Below are 23,675 nucleotides of genomic sequence, written 5' to 3'. Positions count from 1 at the left end.
AATAGTTTCCCCTCGACTATTGAGAAACGTGCAACAAATAGTACACTTACGTGTATATTAAACAATTTTGAAACAATTAAACTGAAGTAAAATAAAATCTTATTTTCTAAATATATACTATATATTCTTAATGATATTCAAGCTAATTATTTGCACAAGATTATTGACTGTTTGTTGTTTTGTAAACAAGTTGACACAATTACAACATTAATTATATTATTAATAGCATATATTCTGTAAAATACTTAACACACTAAGCATTTCATGAGTTTATATTATATAAATAAAATATATTTTAAATTATGTTACTAATTAATAAAAAATATATTAAAATATCTTATTTTAGGTGAACAAACATTACTGATATTATGATTAAGATTAGAAACTCTGACGATGTGTTAATTTAGAAAGATGAGGTAAATATATGTTAAAATTATATTTTAAGCTCCCGTTTATTATTGAGATTATTTTTCTCTGTATACATTATGTACATATATATAATACTTTTGCCTATTTATAATAAAATAGAAAACCCAAATTGCATGAGATACTTAAAATATAGTATAAAAAAACATTAAAATGTAGCTTTTATTGTAATAATGTTCCAGATAATAATGTTGACTTATATAACTTATAATATTAAATTAAGAATATACAGGGTGGCTCATAATTCGCAAACCACCTTTCATGGGCAGATAGAGCGTGTTCAACTGAATAGAAAAGTCCTGTATCATTTTGCGATATGCGCAATAATTATTAAGTTATTTATTTTAAAAAATTTAGAAAATTAAACTTTCTATAAATATTTTTTTATAATTAAAACTTTTGTTTATTTGTTTTCTTATAAAACTTGTTTTAAAAGTATTTTTAAGAGCATGTTACTTTTCAGGCAGTTAATAATTTTAGTTATACTCCTTGTTCTTTTAACATTAATACTTGCTTCTTAAAAGCATAACAATTTACGCAAATATTTTAATAACCTTATTAAATCTATACATATGTTAAATATTCAAAAGATATGTACTTAAATGTATTACATATTCTTTATTCAACAATTACAATACTTGTTTCTATCTGCTGACTGAAAAAATTTTAGCGTTTCAAAAATGCGACATTTTGTTTCATTAATTACTATTAAAAACAGAGAGCTAGAAAGACTACTTTCATGTTTTTCGAAATCAGTGATACAAATTTGTGAATATTGCGTTTTATTTGATTAATTAACTGAAAATTGAATGTTTAATTAAGACAACTGTTACTCTCAAATGCCGACACACTCATACACACATACACAATCGCACGCAAGCACGCACACGCACACACTCACACACACATACAAATATACATACATCGACCTCAGAAGTTATGTTGACCGAACACAACATATTTATCACGATGACACGTATAGAGAATCAGTCAGTCTTTCGTGGTCGTTCAAACCATATCGTAGTAGACATAAAGACTAATGATTGTAATAAAGTGTGTGTCAATAATTATATTCTTTCAACATTGTGCATATTGCTAAATCATTAATTTGCTTCAGTTAATTTAAAAAAATATATAAATTTTATCAATATAATTTTCCAATTAACATTTGGTTACAAAATACTGGGTAAGTCAAGATTAAAATATCAAAACATATATTTATCTACAAACACCAAAATAATTTAATTATACATTATAACGGAATGTTAAAGAATTTCCAACATGGAAGTATAAAAAGAATAGTTTTATTATAGAATATTTTCAAATTTTAATCTACTGATAATTTCAAATAATGTCGATACTATAATATTTTACAAACTGTAATGTTGAAATAATTTTAGACTCACAAAAATTTGATATCAAATAAATTACTTCTAAAACTTAAAAATACTACAATTTACATAACAGATAATAAATATTATAACAGACACTTATTTAATTGTCATTTCATTACAAAATTATTAAATTCTATTTTCTAAAATTTGTCGTACTTATTGTTTATAGAAAAATATCTGTGTGTATTTTAATATTTAAAATGATTTTTAAACAGTGTTGACATTAAATAGAATAACTGTAACAAGAAAAATAAATTTAACATTAATTTCGTTGTTAAAGATTATATAATTAAGAAAAATAAAAAAAGAAAACAATTGCTTTCAATTTTTATTCGATATATCCCCTAACAAGGGAATATATCAAATACATCATTATGATAACTATGATGTATTATAAAAAATGTGAACAAATTAATTTTGTTAAGTGAGAAATAAATATAAATACAACACTTAAAAATAAGTAGAATTATATTAATCATATAAGTTAAAAATAGGATACTAAATACTTTACGTAAAATTAGCCACATAAAATATTTTATAAAACGGTCAAAACGCATAAGTTAATATTATATTAAAAACGCATAAACAATAGTTCATATCGATTTAATAAGGTACTCCATTGAAGTTAAAACATTTTCAGGTATTGAATTAAATTTGCTGATTAAAACTTAATTTTTACTTTTACAATTAAACACAATAATGTTACATGTATATCGATGATGAGAATATATATAAAATATTTCAATTAGGAAGATTTGATAAAATAAACATTGATAAGGACTATAGCTTTAATACTTAATAATAAAATAAGGCTATGATGAGAAATTGAGTCAATTCAATTAAAAATTATAAAAATAATTTAATAAATATAAATTATAGAGTATAATGGTAAAATATTATAATTGTCAATCGAATGAAGAAATCCATAATATAGATTTAAAGCAATTGTTAACACATATTTATTCATGTGTTCAATCTGAAATATCTGAAAAACACTTCATTATATACAGGATGTGTAGGAACTAATAGTAAACCTGTTAATAGTAGTTTTCTGGGATCATTTGAAGCTAATTTTTTCTCCGCAAATGTCGCGGGAAACTAATATGTTTTGCATGTTCCTAAATTTGCCATTATGTATTTTTGGAATCAAGTCTTAAATTAAAATTCTATTAAATGTATAGCCTACTCAAATTTAATTGATGAATGTGTTTTATTAATATTTTATTTCCACAACGCTCTATTTGTGAATAACCATTTAATTTCAGTCGTTGATGATTAAAAAAGTATTGATACTTCGACATTTTCGCTGAGGAAAAATCGTCTAAAAATGATCTGAGGTATCTGCTATTAACAGGTTTACTGCTAGTTTTGGAACCCCTTGTATATATTTATATAATATTTATTATTAAGTTTATAATTGATACAATTTAGTATTGATTTTATTTTAATATTATTTTCAGTAATTGTCCGTTTAGAGTTTATAATACACAATTTAAGAAGAGATAACACAGACCTATAAAGAAAAATAATAATAAACATGTTTTCTCTCCTTCTGTGTGCCACCGCTGCTCAGTCCTTTGTAATTCTACTGTTTTGTTCTTATTCTGAATAAACACACAGGCTTATATTTATATAAAAGTAACGGCTCTTGTGTTTATAAAAGTAATTTGCTTCACACAACTAATTTTATGTATTTTACATTCTTATATTTTAACTTTTATATTTTATAAATATTAAATGTATATAATTTATTGATAATAAGAATAATTATTTAAAGAAAATATACAATAAATTGTCAATATAATTTTTGTATATATCTGTCAATTACAGTTATGTGCGACACTGAAATACACACACACACAATTTTTTTAAAGAAAATCATATTTATACATATATGATTATATTTTTCAAAAATTTTGCAAATGGAAATTTGCACATTGCTTTCTCACCATACAATATTTCACTAATTAGGATAGTTTTCCAATTAATAATTTTATATCTCTTGTATTTATTTGTTTATATATAAGAATGATTTAAAAAGACGTTAGAGTTATATTTAATTTCTCTATTATTTAGTATTTCAATTAGAAAGATTTAATAAAATATACATTGATAAGAACTATAGCTTTAATATTTATACATATATAATTTTATTTTTAAAAAATTGTGCATACGGAAATTTGCACATTGCTTTTTTACCATATAATATTTTACTAATGAGGATGATTTTCTAATTACTAATTTTTATATTTCTTATATTTATTTTCTTGTTTGTATATAAGATAGATTTAAAAAGACATCAAAGCAATATTTAATTTCTCCATTATTTATGTTTTGTCCAAATTGTACAATATTTTACATATCTAAAATAAAAATTCCTTTGCCGTCATGATGATATTTCTAAAACTATTATTGAGTAACGAATTAATTTTTATCGCTGCGACGACTTCTTCTCGTAATGAATCTTTATGCGATCAATCATCAATATATATAAAAACAATGCATTACAATATCATATATTGAAGGAAATATTTTTTATGGAGAATACAATATCATCATAAACATTCTTAATAAAACGAAAAACATATATTTACATTCAGAACAATTATGTATTAAAAATATAGTTCTAATTAAAAATTTTTTAAAATATGAGAATGATAAAGATACAGTTTATAAACCGACATATAATAACCGACATATAAAAGATACAATTTATATTTTCTTTACGAATGAGTTATCACCAAGAAATTACATCTTAAATATAAAATATTATGGTACCGTTGATAAAGTCTTTAGAATTTACGACATGATAGAACCAACTACGTGAGTAAATAATAAATGTTTATAAAAAAAAATATAATATGTAATTACATAGGATATTGTAATTAATATACTATTTATGTATTAAGTGTCTTAAAAATTATTATATATTGCAAATTTTAAATCTGTACAAGGAGAGGAAGAGTCGCGAATATTAGTTTTCATAAAAATATTTAATATGAATAAGATGCATAGAATTATTGAGATAATTATTAAAATTATAAAATTAAGAAAATAATTAGGGTAGAATTATCGAAAGCGATGAGTATATTACAAGATATTACACCATATTATTTGTAAAAATGCTTTTCAAAATAAGTAATATAAATTAGTAAATAATGCATATTAATTTGATTACTATTAGAAATAGAGAACTAGAAAGACTGCTTACATTTTTTTTTCAAATAAGCGGGATATAAATTTGTTAATAATGCATAATTGATTTGATTAATTAAACGAAATTTGAAGATGTTTAATTAAGACAACTATTACACACAAATGTTGCCACACACACACACGCACACGCAAACGTGCATATTAACGACCTCAGAATTTTGTTGACCTACACAATATATTTATCACGATAAAACGTACAGAGAATCAGTCAGTCTTTCGTGATCTTTCAAACCATACCGTGATAGATATAAAGATTGTAACAAAGTATGTGTGAAATTTTGTGTTCTGCCAACATTGCATACTGCTAAAACATTAATTTGTTGCAATTAATTTAAAAAAATATATAAATTTTATCAATATAATTTTCCAATTAACATTTGGTTACAAAATACTGGGTAAGTCAAGATTAAAATATCAAAACATATATTTATCTACAAACACCAAAATAATTTAATTATACATTATAACGGAATGTTAAAGAATTTCCAACATGGAAGTATAAAAAGAATAGTTTTATTATAGAATATTTTCAAATTTTAATCTACTGATAATTTCAAATAATGTCGATACTATAATATTTTACAAACTGTAATGTTGAAATAATTTTAGATTTTAGACATATTTTGGTACAGTATGTTAATTGCAGAAGCATATATATATATATATATATATATATATAATTATATTTAAACAATTGTACAAATGGAAATTTGCACATTACTTGCTCACCATATAATATTCCGCTAATTAGAATAGTTGTTCAATTAATAATTCTAATACTTTTTATATTTATTTACTTGTTTATATACAAGAATCATTTAAAAATACATCAAAGATATATTAAATTTTTTTAATTATCTTTTGTTTTCCAGCAGAGTGTTTTCTAGATCTAAAATAAATATTCCTTTTCTCCGACATGATGATATTTCTAAAACTATTACTAAGTAGCGGATTAATTTTTATCGCTGCGACGGCTTCAATTCGTAATTCTTTATGCTATCAAACATCAAACTATGTAATACCAATGCATTACAATATTATGCTTTTAACATCTATGGAAGGAAATATTTTCTATGGAGAATACAATATCAGCATAAACATTCTTAACAAAACGAAACACATATATTTACATTCAGAACAATTATGTATTAAAAATATAATTATAATTAAAAATTTTGAAAGATATCATGAGCATGATAAAGATACAGTTTATAAACCGACATATAATATTGAAAAAGACACAATTGAAATTTTATTTAAGAATGAGTTATCACCAGGAAATTACACCTTAAATATAAAATATTTTGGTATTGCTGATAAAGTCTTTAGAATTTTCGATGTGAAAGAAGAATCTACGTAAGTAAATAATAGATGTTTATTAAAAAAAGTACAATATGTAATTACATAGGACATTGTAATTAATATACTATTTATATATTACAAATATCCCAAAAGTTATTATATATCGCGGATTTTAAATCTAAGGTTGAACCCTGATATTTATTATTATAATAATACGTAATGGAGTTATGAAATATAATATGTGTTGACGCATATAACATTTATACATTTTTTAATTCCTAATATTTTGATGCTTGTCAAAAAAGTTTCATTAATTGACGTTCTTTGAAATGTAGTTGGGTAGGTGGTGTGCATTTCCTGATAATAGACGTCCTACCATTTTCTGAATATTATTCATGTTTGCATCCACATGAACTATGGTTAAAAGCAACCTTTAACATATCTGTAGGATGTAATCAATGCACGGTTATGACAAATATGCCATTGCAAAATATAGAAGTAGATGAGAACAATATGGAATGGAAGCACTACAATACCACACCTCTAATGCGGACTGATCACGCAACAATAATTGTGTCTAATTACCTAATCCCTAGTGATATAAAAACTCGCAATATTGAAAAGCGGTGCGGTCATGGATTGAACATAGAAACTGGGAAAATTACAGATCAAAATATTATGTACATATCCTGTCTTGATAGCAAAATTCAAAACATTACAATATGGTGCAGAAACGAATTGCAATTTTACATGGAATATACAGAAAATGTAATTAAAAATATCACGTTGTTTCTAAATAATAATTGGAAACATTCGAACATTATTTCGAAAGTGGATCATGTTGCAATTCCAAATTTCCATGACAAAGGCACAATAGTTTTCGGACTTGTTTTTTATAAGTGAGTACAAGTGCTTGAAATTACAATAAAAATAAAATTATATTAGCATGCAAAATTATAAAATATAAAAACGTGTATACCTTTTGTTTCTGTAAATGCGCAAAAGAATAAGGATTTGCGAAGACAATTTTTGTAGAAATATGTTTATTTATATAATTACAAAGTTAAAGTATACCGTTTTAATAAGTGCATAAAAGGTAAAGTATGCTAAATCGTACCCCCTAAGTGTGTTGTTAAAACTGCAGTAAAGCTATAACAGAAATGACATTTTTATTTATTTTAATCTATTGTTTTTTGTCAACAATATACATATTAACATCAACAATATACACATTAAATTTATCGTAGTTTCATATGGTAAATGAAAAAATTAGAAAATATTATTTGGTACGATTTACAATACTGATTTGCTAAATCGTATCCATGAGTTTGTAAATCGTACATCTAGCAATGGAATTAAAATATCGTAACAAAAATAAAGTTTTATTTCATATAAAAGTTCTCACTCTTAACAATTGAATATAACTTTCAGGGAAACAGATATTATTTATGATAAAAATTTATATCCTGTTGCTCACAAAATCGAAGTAGCTCAATTAGTAGGACGTAAAGTGACACAACAATGGTTTGAGAACATGATGAACAATCCGTTAGTGTCGGATTTTTGGTTTAAAAATGGTCTTATTACATTGCTTGCAACATATGTTGTCCAAAAGGTTATTCTAAATTTTTTCAACGCTATCTCGCTCCCACCTTCTCGTAAACGATACAATACTTATGCATTCACACACACACACATATTGCATAATTTTTTAAATCAAACCCTTTTTACAAAATCCATACACATTCTTTGTGAATTGTTTTACAACATTTAGCGTTATATAAAATAATCAACATTTTTTTTTAAAAATACATTTTTCACATATTTACATACATATAATTATAATTTAATTCATTAAAAATTTTTATTTTTTAATACCTTTCCTTGGACATTTTTAAATTTTTATAAAATTAAAAATAAAATAATAAGCTAGTACACATGATATTTATCTGAATAAATTTGATATAAATAAGTCTGCAATATAATGTCATGAGGCAATAATTATAAAATGTGTAATATTTGCTAATTATATTAATACAAAACTTTAGATTTCGACTAAACTAGCGAATAAATAATTTATTCAGCTTTACGACGTTTCGACCATGTGATTGTGGTCTTTATCAAGTAAACAATAAAATATTTTATTACAAAAATAGTTATTAACGTACATAAAAGAATTCACAAATGATCATATCAATAAAACTGAAAACCATAATTACAAATGAAATAAATTAAAGTTAACACATTATTATACAAATTTAGGCAGTAACATTTCTTGAAATTATATAAGTCAATCAATAGTACAAAGTGAAAACATTAAAAGAAAATTAATGATTAGTTCGACCATACTGGTTTTTATTTATAATTCGTCTTTATTAGATATGAAGTACATTACGTTTCAACCTTAAATTTAGATCCTTTTCAAGTACTAAAATTATAAAAAATCAATAGTTGGCGACGCAAAACTAAAACTAAATACAAGTCAATTCGTGCAAGGAGAGACAACAATGTACTTACTTAAAACAATTCCAATAAGCCACATTAAGATATAGAGATATAAATTATGATATGTTAAGCGCTGTGAACTTTAACATGTCGCTAAGACATTCTGTCAACTACTGATACAAGACGCTAAATTATTCTAATGACCTTATCATAAACAGAGTTAAGATTGTCTGTGTCAGTTTGAAAATTCATTGTGTTTGTTTGCTTTTTAATATATAATATTTAGGCAATTTCTCTCTTACGTCTATGTTTTTCAGTGTGTAAAATACAAGGGTCAAGCCACCGGAAATCGTGATTGCATTCTATTCTATGTTTGCTAACAATAAACAGATTCGATTCATGCTTTTTAATGTTGTTCTGGTGTTCCTTTATGCGAGTATTTAGATGTCTTTTTGTTTGTCCTATGTAAGAAACATTGCAATCAATGCATTCCAATCTATAAACGACATTTGTTTTATTTAATTTAGGAGTGGTATTCTTACCTCTTTTGATAAAGCTACTTCGTTTTTTCTGTAAATTATATACTACTCTTAGTCCTTTTTTTCTAAGCGATTTAAAGATGTTGTCGCTGAAATTTTCCAGGTTTCCAAGGATCGTCAGATTCTAATATGTTTTTAAAAAAGAATATATATGTAATAAAATATTTTAGTGTTTTATTAAATAAAGACCACAATCACATGGTCGAAACGTCGTGAAACTGAATAAATTATTTATTCGCTAGTTTGGTAGATTAATTTTTACTAATTATATTTAAATAATAGTGACTGCTATTAATATTTTTTGGAATTTATGTTAGATTTCGTTATTATATATTTATTTTAATGTATTTTTCAAAATGAGAAAGTATTTCGTTTTAATAAAGTAACGTTATAATAATATTGGGTTTTGTTTTTAATGCAACTATTTTCAAAAAGGTTATATCGATATACTAATTATTTTTTTCTAGATTTATTCTGATGACAGAATAATAAATTTATTTGTAGTTCAAGATCAACATTACTGTTTTAATTTGAATGGTTTTTATATGTGGCCTTCTACTTCACAAGATGACAGTTTATTGAAAATTCGCAAATCTATCACAGGTAATATAATAAAATAATCCGCCTAAATTTTTAATTATTAATACTTTACAATATGTGTAAAGTTAGAAGATAATTAATTATGTATCTGAATTTTAATGAAATATTATTTTTATAAATGTACATACACACACGCGCGCGCACACGCAACGTACATGCTCACGCACACGTATATACGTGTTTATGCATATTCTGTCATTAATATTTAATGTATTTATGAATATAAACAATATATATATGTATAAATGTATTTTGCAACTAGCCGCTACACTTTTCCTTGAAAACTATGTGGTTTTCTTTGCAAAAATATTAATTTTTTTCATTATTTTATATACAAAATTATTGAAACATGATTGACGAAAAATTAATATTTCATGAGATATTTGCGTTTATGTAAAGTAATGTGTTAAAGATATAAAATATCCAATATAATATTCTTTTTACAATTATCTTATAATTAAAACAAATATTCTTTAAATAACCTTCCAAGCAACCTTTAAACAAATGTCAATAGAGATCACCTGTTTGTATTTAGAAATTATATAATTTTTTATCTAAAACGCTTTTCCCTAAAATAAATTGTTCAATAAATCTCTGTATATATATTTAAAAATGAATAAATTTGTGCGTGTGTGTGTGTGCGCGCTTGCGAGCGCGTACACGAGTGTGCGCTTTCGCGTATGTGTGCGTGCGCGTGTGTGTATGTGTGTGCGCGCATGGGTGTGTATATGTGTGTGCGCGCATATACATCACTATTCCATTTTAAAATATTCATATAAAAAATTTTTGAACAGTTTATTTTAACGAAAAACGTTTTAAATAAAAGTTGTATGATTCCTAAAGACATAGAAGTGAACGCTACTGACTTTTTCCTAAAGGTTGATTGACAAGGTAATTTGAAAATCATTCATGTTTTTTCAAATAGATCTAACTTAATTATTATTAATTAATTATTAATTATTATACATAATTTAATTATGTTTAATCGATTTCTCGCAATATTCATTATCAATAAGCTATATGAATAGTGTAATACACACGCGCGCGCGCGCACACACGCACACCCACACACACACACACACACACACACACACAAAGTGTCTGGCAATACCCACGCATATGTAGGTAGAGGAAATTAATTGAATGGTCCTTTAAAGTTTTGCTATCTTTGTAAGTATTAATGAGTTTACTTATTAAATAAAATGATAACAGTGCGGCAATAAAAAAACATTTCACTCTTGCGCCATTATTACCCGGTATACAAATATATTATTTTTCTTTAAAAAATCACTATGTTTACAACTAATCATTATAGTAAATATATATTTATATTTATAATATATCTAATTTATAATTTTGATTTAAATCATAGCACCTTTTATATTGCGCATGTTGCAACACGTCCTCACCGAAGAAACATTTTGGAAATTCATTCGCTCATATATAAATAGCACGTGAGTAATTCAATATAAAATATAATATCAGAAAAATAAAATTGTGTAACATAAATAATGTTTAATAATAGAAGTTTTATAAAATGTCTCTTATTTTTTGTCTTAAATAATTTCTAAATTGTTTTTACTCTTTTTATTTTTTTCTTTCTTTTTTCATATGGTCTATAATTCAAATAAATTTTTTCCTTTTAATTACATTTTGTGCTACATTTATTTTTTAATCTTATTTATCAGGTTTTTAAATATCTAACGCTTTACATCTTTTTTTCATTTCTTCTCTATTTTATTTTTGTCTCTCGTAAAACAATTTTCTTTAAATTATTTTTCTTTTCTTTTTGTTTTGTCTTCAATTCTTATTTGTTTTATTTCTTTTTATAATCATTTTATAACTCTCTCAATAATTTACTCACATATAATCTCTATTAATGCTAATAATGCCTATAAAATTTATAATAAAGTTATTAAAGAATGGTAGCAAAAAGAACTGTTTTTTCGCCCATTTTATATGGTCGAAGTTTGGGATCTCAAATTTCAAACTTTTTTTTATGCCAAATAGTACTATATGATGAGACATTAATCCCACAGAAATTTCAAGATGAGCATAGGCACGGTTCCTTAAATATGTAGAAATGAAGGTGACAATTTCTCATATAACTGACTGAAAATCATCACTATCCCCCTTGTGTCTCCGGAACCGTACCTATGCTCGTCTTGAAATTTTACTGTGATTAATATATTATCTAATAGTATTATTTGGCATAAAAAAAAGTTTGAAATCTGAGGTCCCAAAAATGGACAAAATTTGCCATCACTCTTTTATTTAAAATTATGTTATATTCTTTAATATCATAATATAAATATAATATATATAAGTATATAAAAAGAAGTGCAATTTTATGTTCTGATTTTTAATATTTATTAAAATTTTTTAATTAGCATTATACAAACAATATTAACATAATGGTAATTTTTTTATATATTTTACATACTGTGTGAATTTGACCAATTATATCATCAAAGTATTGGGATTAATTTTTGGGATAAAATTGTTGCTGGTGCAGACGAACCATATACAGCTGTAAAAATAATCAATTATTGGCATATAGAAATGTATTGTCCTATCATAGAAATAACACAAAATTATATTAAGAACGAAGCAAATGTATCGATTCAAAATATCGACAAATTAAAAATTGATTGCCTTCCTGTAACTTTTACTACGCAAACGTCTTTGGATTTTAACAATTTTACTCATCATATGGTATGCAAGGAAAAAGATTGGAAATTATCATTACCATTTAATGAGAATGGTTGGATAATATTTAATATACAACAAATTGGTAAATATAGACCAAGAGACTTATTATGTCTTATTCCTCGTCTTTATTTTTACACATACGTAATTGTCATTTTTTATTCTCTGCTTTCTCCTTTTTTGACCTTAACCTCCATCTCCTTTTTCCTTTTTTTCTGTAACAAAAAACAAAACGTACTTTCTACTCTCTTCTGTCTCGCCCTTTCTAATCGTCTCGTTCCACTTTTTACTCCATTTTATCTCTCTTTTTTTCTATCTCTAACTCTCTTCATTTTCGCGATCCTTCCCTTTCTATCCACTTTTTGTACTATCTTTTTCATCCTCGTATGAACTTTTTCCCCAATCCTCTAGCCATCACCTAACCCATCTCTTCACCATCGTCAAGCCCACATTTATCCCAATCCCACATCTCTTCAGCATCCACTCTTTCTCCAAAAATTTCTTTTTGTCCACCACTTTTTACATCTCTACAATAAATACCTCTCCTCCCCGTCCTTCTCTATCTCTTCATTCTCTTCTCCTTTTTCTTCAACTCCGTCTTCCTCTTCTTCTACTTCTCTTTTTCCTCCGCTTCCTTTCTCCTGTTTTTTTCTCTCTCTTTTCTTCTTTGCTCTCTTCTGCATTATACGTATATTTTCTGCTGCCACTACCTCATCTTCCGTTTTTCTCCTAGCCCTCTACTCCCTCTCTTCTCCTTTCCTTCTACTCTTTTCTCCACCAACCATACCTCTCCTCTCGTCACTACATCCTCTCTCGTTCCTCTCGTAACACCTATTTTTCTTTCCGTCAAGCCTCCTTTATTCTCGTTTATCACCATCCCGACATTTTTACCATCAACTCTATAATCCTCCTTAACCATCTATTCTTTTCTCATTTCCATTCTTACATCCACACTTCTCGACCATATTCATACCTCCTCTCTTCTTTCCTTTCTTTACAACTTTATACTACTACTTCTTCCTTTATCACTTTCTGTACTACCTCGTAATGTGTCCACCTTTTTTTACCATCTCGTAATACGTCCTTCTTCCTCTCTTCTCTCTTCTTCCTCTTCATTACTTCTTTTTTTCTTCTCCATCTTTCTCACCTCCTCTTCACTTCTCTTCCTTCTCTTCACTACCGTCTCTTTACCGTCTTTGCCTTCTCCGCAGCTCTTAACCCTTTTTTCTTCTTTCTTTCTTCTGACCACTCCCCTTCACTATGATCACATATTACTTTACTCTCTTTACTTTCCTTTTCTTCTTTTTTCTTTATCTTTCCCCCAATCACACTTCTATCCTTTCCACCTTTCTTCTTAACGCATCTTCTCACCTTTCTTTTTTTCCACTTTCTTCCTCTCCTTTCTTCATACCACAACTCTCCACCTCGCCCACTAGTCTCTTCACCATAAAACTGAGTTCTCTCCACTCTTTCTTACATATATAATTTATGACTTTTATTTTTTCTCTTTAACACCTATCTCCTCTCGCATCATCATCTGACAACTGCCAAACTGCGTATCCTGCACTATATATATTATATATGTAATATTATATTTAAGATATACTTAGACATTTTCCAAATAATATCATTCAATATTAATGGAATATTGATGGTTTGGTTCAATATTAATGGATTGGTTAAGGTTAGTTTTTGAAGAGGGTGGGGGTGCAAGGAGAGGACCGAAGCCCGGCGAAGCCTCTGCTTCTTCTTGACTCACGCGTTTACTTTATTACACGTCCAAATATATAATACATTTAAATATGTATATGCATTATATGCTTGGACGCGTAATACAGTAAACGCGTTGATCAAGAAGGAATCAGGGACTCCGCCCCTCCTCCTGTACCTCCTCACTCTCAAAAACTAACCCTAATTAAATTATGTTTAAAATTCGTTCTTTGAACATAGGTTGGTTAGTTTATGGAAAAGGGGTGGGTGCAAGGAAAGGGGCGGAGCCCCTGGCTCCGTCTTGACCCACGCGTTTACTATATTACGCTTCCAAACATATAATACATTTAAATGTATGTGTCACAAATATTAGATATTGTAGTAAGTATTTATCTTATTTATTCAAGGCTTTAACAAACAGAAAATCTGGTACAAATTCTTATTCTAATATTTGCACATAACCATGTAGTTGTGTCAAAAGAAGCGTGCGTTTTCCTTTTGTCAGTATAGCCAATCATAAAACATAAAATAAACTAGTTACTCAATTTGACCAACCGAAACATACTTAAATAGTATCACATTCATCCTCCCCTTTAGTCTATTACATAATCTGATAAATAATCAGAAGGATGTTTTAAGCGTACATGCGTCGTATTTCATCTGAACTCTCAGTCGATCGCGGATCCTTCATTTTCCTTAGTTTTTTTGTCTTCTACTTTTGTTGATTTATTGTTTGATGTTTGGGCAGTTTAATTTCATCTTCCTCCTCTATTTCATTTGATTTTTCTCCTTGAGGAGCAAGATGTCTAGTTGATATCGTTGTTTCTCGTTCATCCGAAAGTCTAACGTATGCATATTCTGAGTTTGCTTTTATTAATTCTACTTCTTCTACTAATGGATCATGTTTACTAGTGCGGACGTATTTCTTCATTAAGACTGGTCCAGGTTTAGTCAACCACGTTGGTGATGAACTCCCATTAAATGATCGTCTGGGATGATTAAACATTCGTTTATGTGGAGTAACGTTTGTCGCAGTACAGAGAAGGAAGCGGATAGAATGTAATGCAGAGTCTATTACTTTCTCCCACAGCTCAGTTTTCATATTGTTTGACTTTAGAGCCAGCGTGATAGTTTTCCATATTATTCTATTGTATCTTTCAACCGTCTCCTCTTGGGTTATAGAGAGTTGTTTGGCTGGTTGCGACATCCTGGGAAGTTAAAAATGTTTTAACTCGTGTGATATAAATAATGTTTTTCTATCTGAGTGTATGTATGCCGGTGTCCCAAAAATGGAAAAAAGATGCTTTAGGTGTTTTATTATTGTAGTCGTTAAGACGTCAGTACACGGTACAGCAAAAGGAAATCTTGAAAATTTATCAACAACAGTTAAAATATACTGGTTTCTTGTCTTAGTAGGTAAGGGGCCTTTGAAATCCAGATTTAATCTTTCAAACGGTTAAGTGGCTTTTATTAATTTACCTTCAAACTTGTGAAAACACGGTTTTAATTCAGCACAAATTCGGCATGCGTTAGTCCTGTGCACAAGACACTAAATTTTACTTGGTCACGGCTAAGATTTAAAATTGGAATAATCTCTACAAGAGATTTTGTGTGCACAGGTTTTTAATTCCAACGAAAAAATTTAGTTTCGTTGGGATAACGCACTGTCATCTGCGATTTGGCTCTTATTGCCTGTTTGACACTCTCAATTTATATTTATATTTATATTACAGAGCCTTGTTAAATTCTTAATTAATAAAATTATTAAATTTTATTAAAATTATATTATATTTTTTTTTATTATAATATAAATATAAGATATATAAATATATAAATAGTGCAATTTTATATTTTACTTTTTAGTATTTATTAAAATTTTTTATAATATTAACGTTATACAGATAATTTTAACATATTTGTAATTTTTTTATATATTTTATATATTGTGTGAATTTAGCCAATTATATAGTCAAGGTATTGTGAAATTTTGGAAAGAAATTGTGGCTGCTCATCATCCACCCTTTTTCCAAAATTTCTTATTATCCACCACTTTCTACATCTCTACAATAAATACTTCTCCCCCCCCCCCTCCTTCATCTTTTCATCTTTCTCTTCTCTTTTTTTTCCCAACTCTATCTTCCTCGATCTTCTTTTCCTCCTTCTTTTCCTCTGCTTTCTTTCTCCTGTTTCTCTCTCCTTTCTTTTTTACCGCTGTCTTCTCCACCATCCTCATCTTCTGCCATTACCTTCTCTTTTGTTTCCATTCTAGCTCTCTTTCCTTCTACTCACTTTTCCACCAACCGTATTTCTCCTCTCGCCACTACAGTTTTTCTCGTTTCTCTCGTAACACTTATTTCTCCTCCCGTCAAATCATCTTTAGTCTTCTTTCTCCACCATCCCGACCATCAACTCTGTACTCCTCCTTAAGCACCTATCCTTTCCTCATTTCCATTCTTACATCCACACTTCTCATCATATTCTGTACCATCTCGTAATACGTCCATCTTCTTTTACCATCTCATAATACATTTTCCTTCCTCTCTTCTCTCTTCTTTCTCTGCACTACTTCTTTCTTTCTCTCCTCCGTTCTCACCTCCTCCTAACTCCTTTTCCCTCTCTCCACTACCGTCTTCATACACCGTTTTCGCCTTCTTTGCACTTCTTAACCTTTTATCTCCTCTTCTCCTTCTGACCACTTCTCTTCACTATCACCACATATTACTTTACTCTCTTTACCTTCCTTTTCTTCTTTGTTCTTTATCTTTTCTTCAATCATACTTTCCTCCTTTCCATTTTCCTTTCTTCCTAAGGCACCTCCTCACCTTTCTTCCTTTCCGCTTTATTCCTCTCCCACCTCCATACCACAACTCTCCACCACACCCACCAGTCTCTTCACCATAAAGTTTAGTTCTTTCAGCTACTACTTATATACGTCATTTATGACTTTTTTCTTTCTCTCTACCATCTCAATCTCATCTTTCATCACCTCCTCACAACTGCCCAGATAGTCACAGTAATTATTACGACATTATTTTGACATCAAAATACATCATTTTGATGGCAAATGATGCATTTTGACATTAAAATAATGTCATAATAATTACTGTGGCTATCTGGGTGTCAAACTACGTCACCTGCATTATATATATTATTAATATTATATTTCTATCATATAATATCATTATATATATCATATCTTCCCATACAGCACCGAAAGATTGCAAAAACATTACAACAATCTTTTACCGCAATATTGCAATATTGCAAATTCACTGCAAAATGTTGCTACATCATTGCTGTTGAATTGCAGCAATGTTAAAATGTCCGCTTTTTGGAAGATTGCAACAAAATATTACAACAATATTGCAATATGTTATGAGTTTGCAATAATGCATTGTTATTGCAACCATAAACTATAATGTTGCATATACAGGTATAGAAATGTAAATAAATCATTAATGAAAATACGTTGTAGTTAATTCATATATATTACAATATATAAATTATAGAATTTGGATTACATACAATATTTCCGAAATATTAATGTCATGTTGCTACAAGTGTGCTGGAATTTTGTGCACTTATATCTCTGCAATGTCTTTATAATGTTGCATTGCAACTTGCAACATTGCAACTTTGCTGCAATATAATTGCAATAATCTGTGCTGTATGGGTTTATATATATTATTTCTAAGATATACATAGTTTATACGTGTAATATATACACGTTTTTTAAATAACATCATCAATATTAATAAAATATTTTATTCTACTAATAGTAAAAATTATTAAAAAGATAATTATATTTTTAAAATTAATAATAATAAGTGCAGGTAACATACAATTTTTGTAATATGTTACCGAACTAACGTTACATGTTACCGAAATTATATATAGGTTAGCATTAAATATTTGTTATTTATGCACAACTAGAATCAATTTTATTTTATGATATGTAGTATCGGGACTCCTCCATAACGCGTAAGTGGGTGATGCGAGAAGGTTAGGCAGAGGGCCTAGGTAGCTTAATGGTTAGAGCAGTCGCCCGGCAAGCGGAAGGTTCCGGGTTCGAGTCCCGGTCTAGTCACCCGAAGGCCCGATTCTTTTTCGCGGATCCCACAGATATATGATGTACAACAATATCTTGCACAGTTTAATTTTTGCTGCAATTTCAAGTATTAGGATGACATTTTTATAATTAATTTTCTATTTGTATTTCATTTTATTTACATGTATCAAATTTTTCATACGTTTTTAATTTATAATTTATATTAAGAAAGTATGAAACAAAAATTGAAATAAGTTTAAAAATAAGTATATTAATAATAAAATTATTCAGAACAATAAGAATTGATAAAATTTATTTACTATTCGACAGGATATTATCGCGTTAACTATGATGAAGAGAATTGGCAAAGAATTACAAATTATCTACACTCCCATAATTACAAGAAAATTCATGTTCTTAATCGTGCCCAAATTATCGACGATGCATTTAATTTAATGATAGCAGGCCATCTCCGTTCCTATATATTTTGGAACATCACATCGTATTTGCATCAAGAAGAAGATTATATAGCATGGTATCCTATGTTTAAAGCTCTGCAATATATATGTAGTTCTTTTCCAGTGTTGAAAGAAGAAACTAGATATTATACGGTAGATATTAATCAATTTTGATGAAAATATTACAATTTAAATATTTACATATACACCCATTGATCACAAATGATTTAAATACTTAGAAAAATATATCCAGCAGCGATAAAATTTTACATACTATTACGTCGCAAACGAATGTGCAAACAAATTCAGTTTGAATAATTACTCACCTGAAGAACTATCCGAAAAGTCTATGATTTTCATTACTGCCAATATTATTAGTATATAACTTTGTTATTGAATATATGTATAGCTAGATGCTTAAAATCTTTGTCAATAAATGCAATTATATTGGCTTTATTTAAATATAACATGTTGATAACTCTAAAAAATAGTACATATTAGTAATTAAAAAAAAATAAAACATATACAATTGAAAAAATTTAATTATATATTTCTCAAAAAGATATATTTTATACTTTATTTAAAAATAATATATGATGGATAAATATGTAGCTATAAAACTTTAATATCTATTAAATATTATAAACATTTCGCACAAATTAAACCTTATTTTTACGTACATGTATATTATAAATGTATATTTGCACGTATACATATGTACGTGAATAGATAAACGTTAGCGTCTACCATATAAGTGAATTTGTATGTATGTTTGTTTCATTGAAAGAGAAAATTTTAAGAATTTATTGGAAAATAGATAGCATCTATAAATGAATTTGTATGTATTTTTGTATGTATTTTGTATAAATTTTATAGAAAAAGAAAAATATATAATATTTTAAGAATCTATTGAAAATTAATACAAAAATATAATTATTATTAAATACATTTATAATATAAACAAATACATATATATTTAACGATTTTTAGAAGGAATAAGTAACATATTATCCCATATACTTAGAAGAATCAAATATAAAAAAATTAATGAGATAGACAAACTTAGAATATGTTTACGACAAAAAGTTGCAAGATGGACATGTCTTCTTGATGACATTACTTGAAAAATATAACAAATATATATAGCTAAAAAAATTTACATTTCTAAAAAAGATATATTTTATATCTTATTTAAAAATAAAATATGATTGATAAATATATGAAATTTTAATATCTATTAAATATTATAAACATTTCACACAAATTAAATCATATTTTTGCGTACATGTATAATATTGTACATATGTATATATTTGCACGTATATTTGTACGTGAATAGATAGCATCTATAAGTGAATTTGTCTGTATCTTTGTTTAAAAATAAAGAAAATTTTAAGAATGTATTGAAAAATAATAAAAAATATAAGAATTTTTAAATATATATTTATAATATATAAAAGAATAAATATATATTTTACGATTTTTAGTCAAGAGTAAAGCACTCATTACACAAGCTACTTGAAAGAATCAAATATGAAGAAATTGATGATAGAGACGATTTTAGAACATGTTTACGACAAGAAGCTGCAAAATGGGCATGTCTTCTTGATGACATCACTTGTAAGAAAGAAGCCAACAATAAATTAGAACAACATCTCCAAGATCTTGAAAAACACAAGTAACTATTGTTATATATTGTTAGCTTTTCTTAATCAAATTCTTCTGTAGGTATCGCCTATAATGTTTAAATAATTTGATCAAGATATTTATATGCTAGTTTTTAATAAAAAAATTTAATTTTTTTTATGTTATAGGGTTTTGCCATGGTGGAAGGAATGGACATATTGTAAAGGTTTGATGATAAATACCAACAAAATGACTTGGGAATCAGTGTATGCTATAGGTGTTGCAAAAAATGACACTAAATTTTTAGAATACTTGGCTTGCACTGAAGATGCTGATATGATTAAAAACTATTTAAGATATAAATCTAATTTTGAAAAAGAAAATCAATATCTTCTTAACAGTTTCTTATATATTATTACGAAGCATGCGAATAATCAAATTATCCTAAAGGACATATTCGATAATTTTTTTTTTAACATAAGACCAAAGTAATGTGACATATTTTTAAAAGTATTTTGTAAAAATATATTGTGTTTTATATATACATTTGTTTTTTCGTTTTTAGACATGTTCATGTGACTGCAGCATTAATTATTATTATTAATAATGTATATTCCATAAATCTTCTAACTGAGGTAAAAATTTTACATGTTTATATATGTATACAAAATGTAATAATAATGCAATGTTAATAATTATTATGTAATGTTTAAATAATTTTGATAATGTTATAATAATGTTGTTTATTAATAATGTTAAAAAATAATACATTTTAGGAAATAAACGATTACGTTAAAAAGTTGCAGATCGAAGAATTCATTGATAAAATAAAAGTAGAGGTAAATTTGATAAATATTATTATGGAAATCGAAAGAAAAATAAATATTGTTCTATCTTGCTTATTAACTTCTGCGTATTAATTTTATATTTGTTTTGTTTATTATATAAACAGTATATTGATTTTATTGTGCAAATTTTTGTTTATATCTATTAGGATTCCATAATACTGAAATCTGACAAAATTGAAAGCAAGATATCAATTCGCAAATATCAAATTGAAAGACAGAGACAGTATTATAATAGGTTTTTCTTGCATTGGAAATAGAAAAATTGCAGCATTGCATGCGGGGATATACTTCATATGAATAATATTTTATATTGTATGTATTATTTATTTTACTGCTTTAATTATTTATTTAGATGTAATACTATTCGATGTCTCTGTATTTACTAAACTTCATGACTTTATGTATCAAAAACTTTTCATTTTTTTTGGAGGGGGGATCTTGTATAAAGTAGTTAAACGATATATTATTACCTGTGTTGTCACAAGAAAGTAATCCTATAATATTACAATAAATTTTACTCTTAGATATAATATAATAATATAAATGTATAAATATATAAATAATATGAATATATAAATAATATAAATATATAAATATGCTTGTTGAATGATAAATGCACCTAAATGTATTATCTATATATTTTGAATTAAATATTAATTTGTTTTTAATTTTTTTACATTAATTAATAAAATTATATGTTTACGTACACACACACACACAAAAATACATATATGTATATATATATATATATATACATATATATATATGTATATAACGAATTATTATTTAAATATTATAAAAATTTACAGCTAACATATTTATGTTCATATGTATTATTAAATTCTTATTTATTATCTATAGTAAATCTATAGTATATATGTACATGTAATCACGTGTGTGTGCGCGCGCGCGTGTGTGTGTCGATGTATATAAATAAATAATAATATTATATATTATATATTATGTGTATTATATATGGTACATATACAGATCATATTATATAAAGTAAAGACACTTAAAGTGTCTTAAAGTGTCTTATAAATATATATCTTTACACAAACATACAACTTAAATGTTAGTATATCAACAATCATTTGTGCACTCAAGACTGTACTACTTAGTTAATTATTAAAAATAGTCTTGCTTTGTTTTAGAATGCATTACTTAGATATCAATTCGCAAAAGTCAAATCAAAAGACAGAGACAGTATCATAGGTTTTTCTTTGTATGAAATTAAAAAAATTGCAGCTTTGCATGCATGGATATACTTCATATATATAATTTTTTTATATTGTATATGTGTTATTTATTTTACTGCTTTAACTATTATTGTTTATTTAGATGTATTACTATTCGATGTTTCTGTATTTACTAAACTTCGTGACTGTATGTATAAAAAGTTTTTTATTTTTTTTTTGTGAACTTATATGAAGTAGTTCAACGATATATTATTACCTGTGTTGTCACAAGAAAGTAGCCATGTAATATTACAATAAATTTTACTGTTAGATATAATATAATAATATAAATATATAAATAATATAAATATGTAAATAATATAAATATATAAATAATATAAATATATAAATAATATAAATATATAAATATGCTTGTTAAATGATAAATGCACCTAAATATATTATCTAAATATTTTGAATTATATATTGCTTTGTTTTTAATTTTTCTATATTAATTAATAAAATTATATGTTTACGCACACACATACACACAAAAATACATATATGTATACGTATACATATGTGTGTGTGTGTGTGTGTGTGTGTGTGTGTGTGTGCGCGCGCGCGTGTTTGCGTGTGTGCATGTGCGCGTGTGTGCGTGTGTGTGTGTGTGTATAACAAATTATTATATAAATATTACAAAAATTTACAGCTAACATATTTATGTTTATATGTATTATTAAATTCGTTATTATCTATAGAATATATGTACCTGTAATCACGCGCTCGTGATGTATATAATTAACCTTTAAAGAAAGGTAAAAAAAGGCGACCAGTTAAGGGCACGCCATTAACAAAAATTATCCATTGCAAACCCATGTAGAATCCTATCCTATTGCAAACCCATGTAGAATCCTATGAAAAATTAATCATTGCAAACCCATGTAGAATCCTAGGCAAAATTAACCATTGCAAACCCATGTAGAATCGTACCCATTGCAAACCTATGTAGAATCCTATGAAAAATTAACCATTGCAAACTCATGTAGAATCCTATGAAAAATTAACCATTGCAAACCCATGTAGAATTGTATTAAAAATTATCCATTGCAAATTTATGTAGAATTCTACATTGCAAACCCATGTACAATAGAATTGTATGAAAAATTATCGATT

At 26.7% G+C, this 23,675-nt stretch overlaps 2 protein-coding genes across 2 annotated transcripts in view; both read left to right on the top strand.

Moving 5' to 3' along the window:
* The window catches only part of LOC146720737 (aminopeptidase N-like), a 59,749-nt gene extending 50,586 nt beyond the window's left edge, over positions 1 to 9,163 (top strand). The window contains exons 2-3 of the mRNA XM_085488084.1: positions 7,770 to 7,953; positions 9,101 to 9,163. Coding sequence (XP_085344210.1) covers positions 7,770 to 7,953; positions 9,101 to 9,163 — 247 coding nt within the window. The remainder of the gene's footprint in view (positions 1 to 7,769; positions 7,954 to 9,100) is intronic.
* On the top strand, positions 5,371 to 21,989 carry LOC114930064 (aminopeptidase N-like). The gene is made up of 10 exons (XM_085488094.1): positions 5,371 to 5,431; positions 9,790 to 9,925; positions 11,295 to 11,376; positions 12,397 to 12,716; positions 18,720 to 19,000; positions 20,335 to 20,525; positions 20,662 to 20,961; positions 21,039 to 21,108; positions 21,250 to 21,312; positions 21,468 to 21,989. The coding sequence occupies exons 2-10, from the start codon at positions 9,868 to 9,870 to the stop codon at positions 21,576 to 21,578; spliced, it is 1,476 nt and encodes a 491-aa protein (XP_085344220.1). The 5' UTR covers positions 5,371 to 5,431; positions 9,790 to 9,867; the 3' UTR covers positions 21,579 to 21,989.
* The last annotated feature ends 1,686 nt before the right edge of the window (positions 21,990 to 23,675 follow it).

This window comes from Nylanderia fulva, unplaced genomic scaffold, assembly GCF_048542155.1.
Source record: "Nylanderia fulva isolate GAGA-0341 unplaced genomic scaffold, ASM4854215v1 Scaffold62, whole genome shotgun sequence".
NCBI lineage: Eukaryota > Metazoa > Arthropoda > Insecta > Hymenoptera > Formicidae > Nylanderia > Nylanderia fulva.
This window is presented reverse-complemented; position numbering and strand designations above follow the sequence as displayed.

Bases quoted from the DNA above. Each gene is read 5' to 3' on its own strand.
- LOC114930064 (XM_085488094.1), top strand. From the start codon at position 9,868: ATGTGGCCTTCTACTTCACAAGATGACAGTTTATTGAAAATTCGCAAA. The intron at 19,001-20,334 runs GTAGATATTAAT...TACGATTTTTAG, and splicing joins AAGAAACTAGATATTATACG to TCAAGAGTAAAGCACTCATT. The intron at 21,313-21,467 runs GTAAATTTGATA...TATATCTATTAG, and splicing joins TTGATAAAATAAAAGTAGAG to GATTCCATAATACTGAAATC.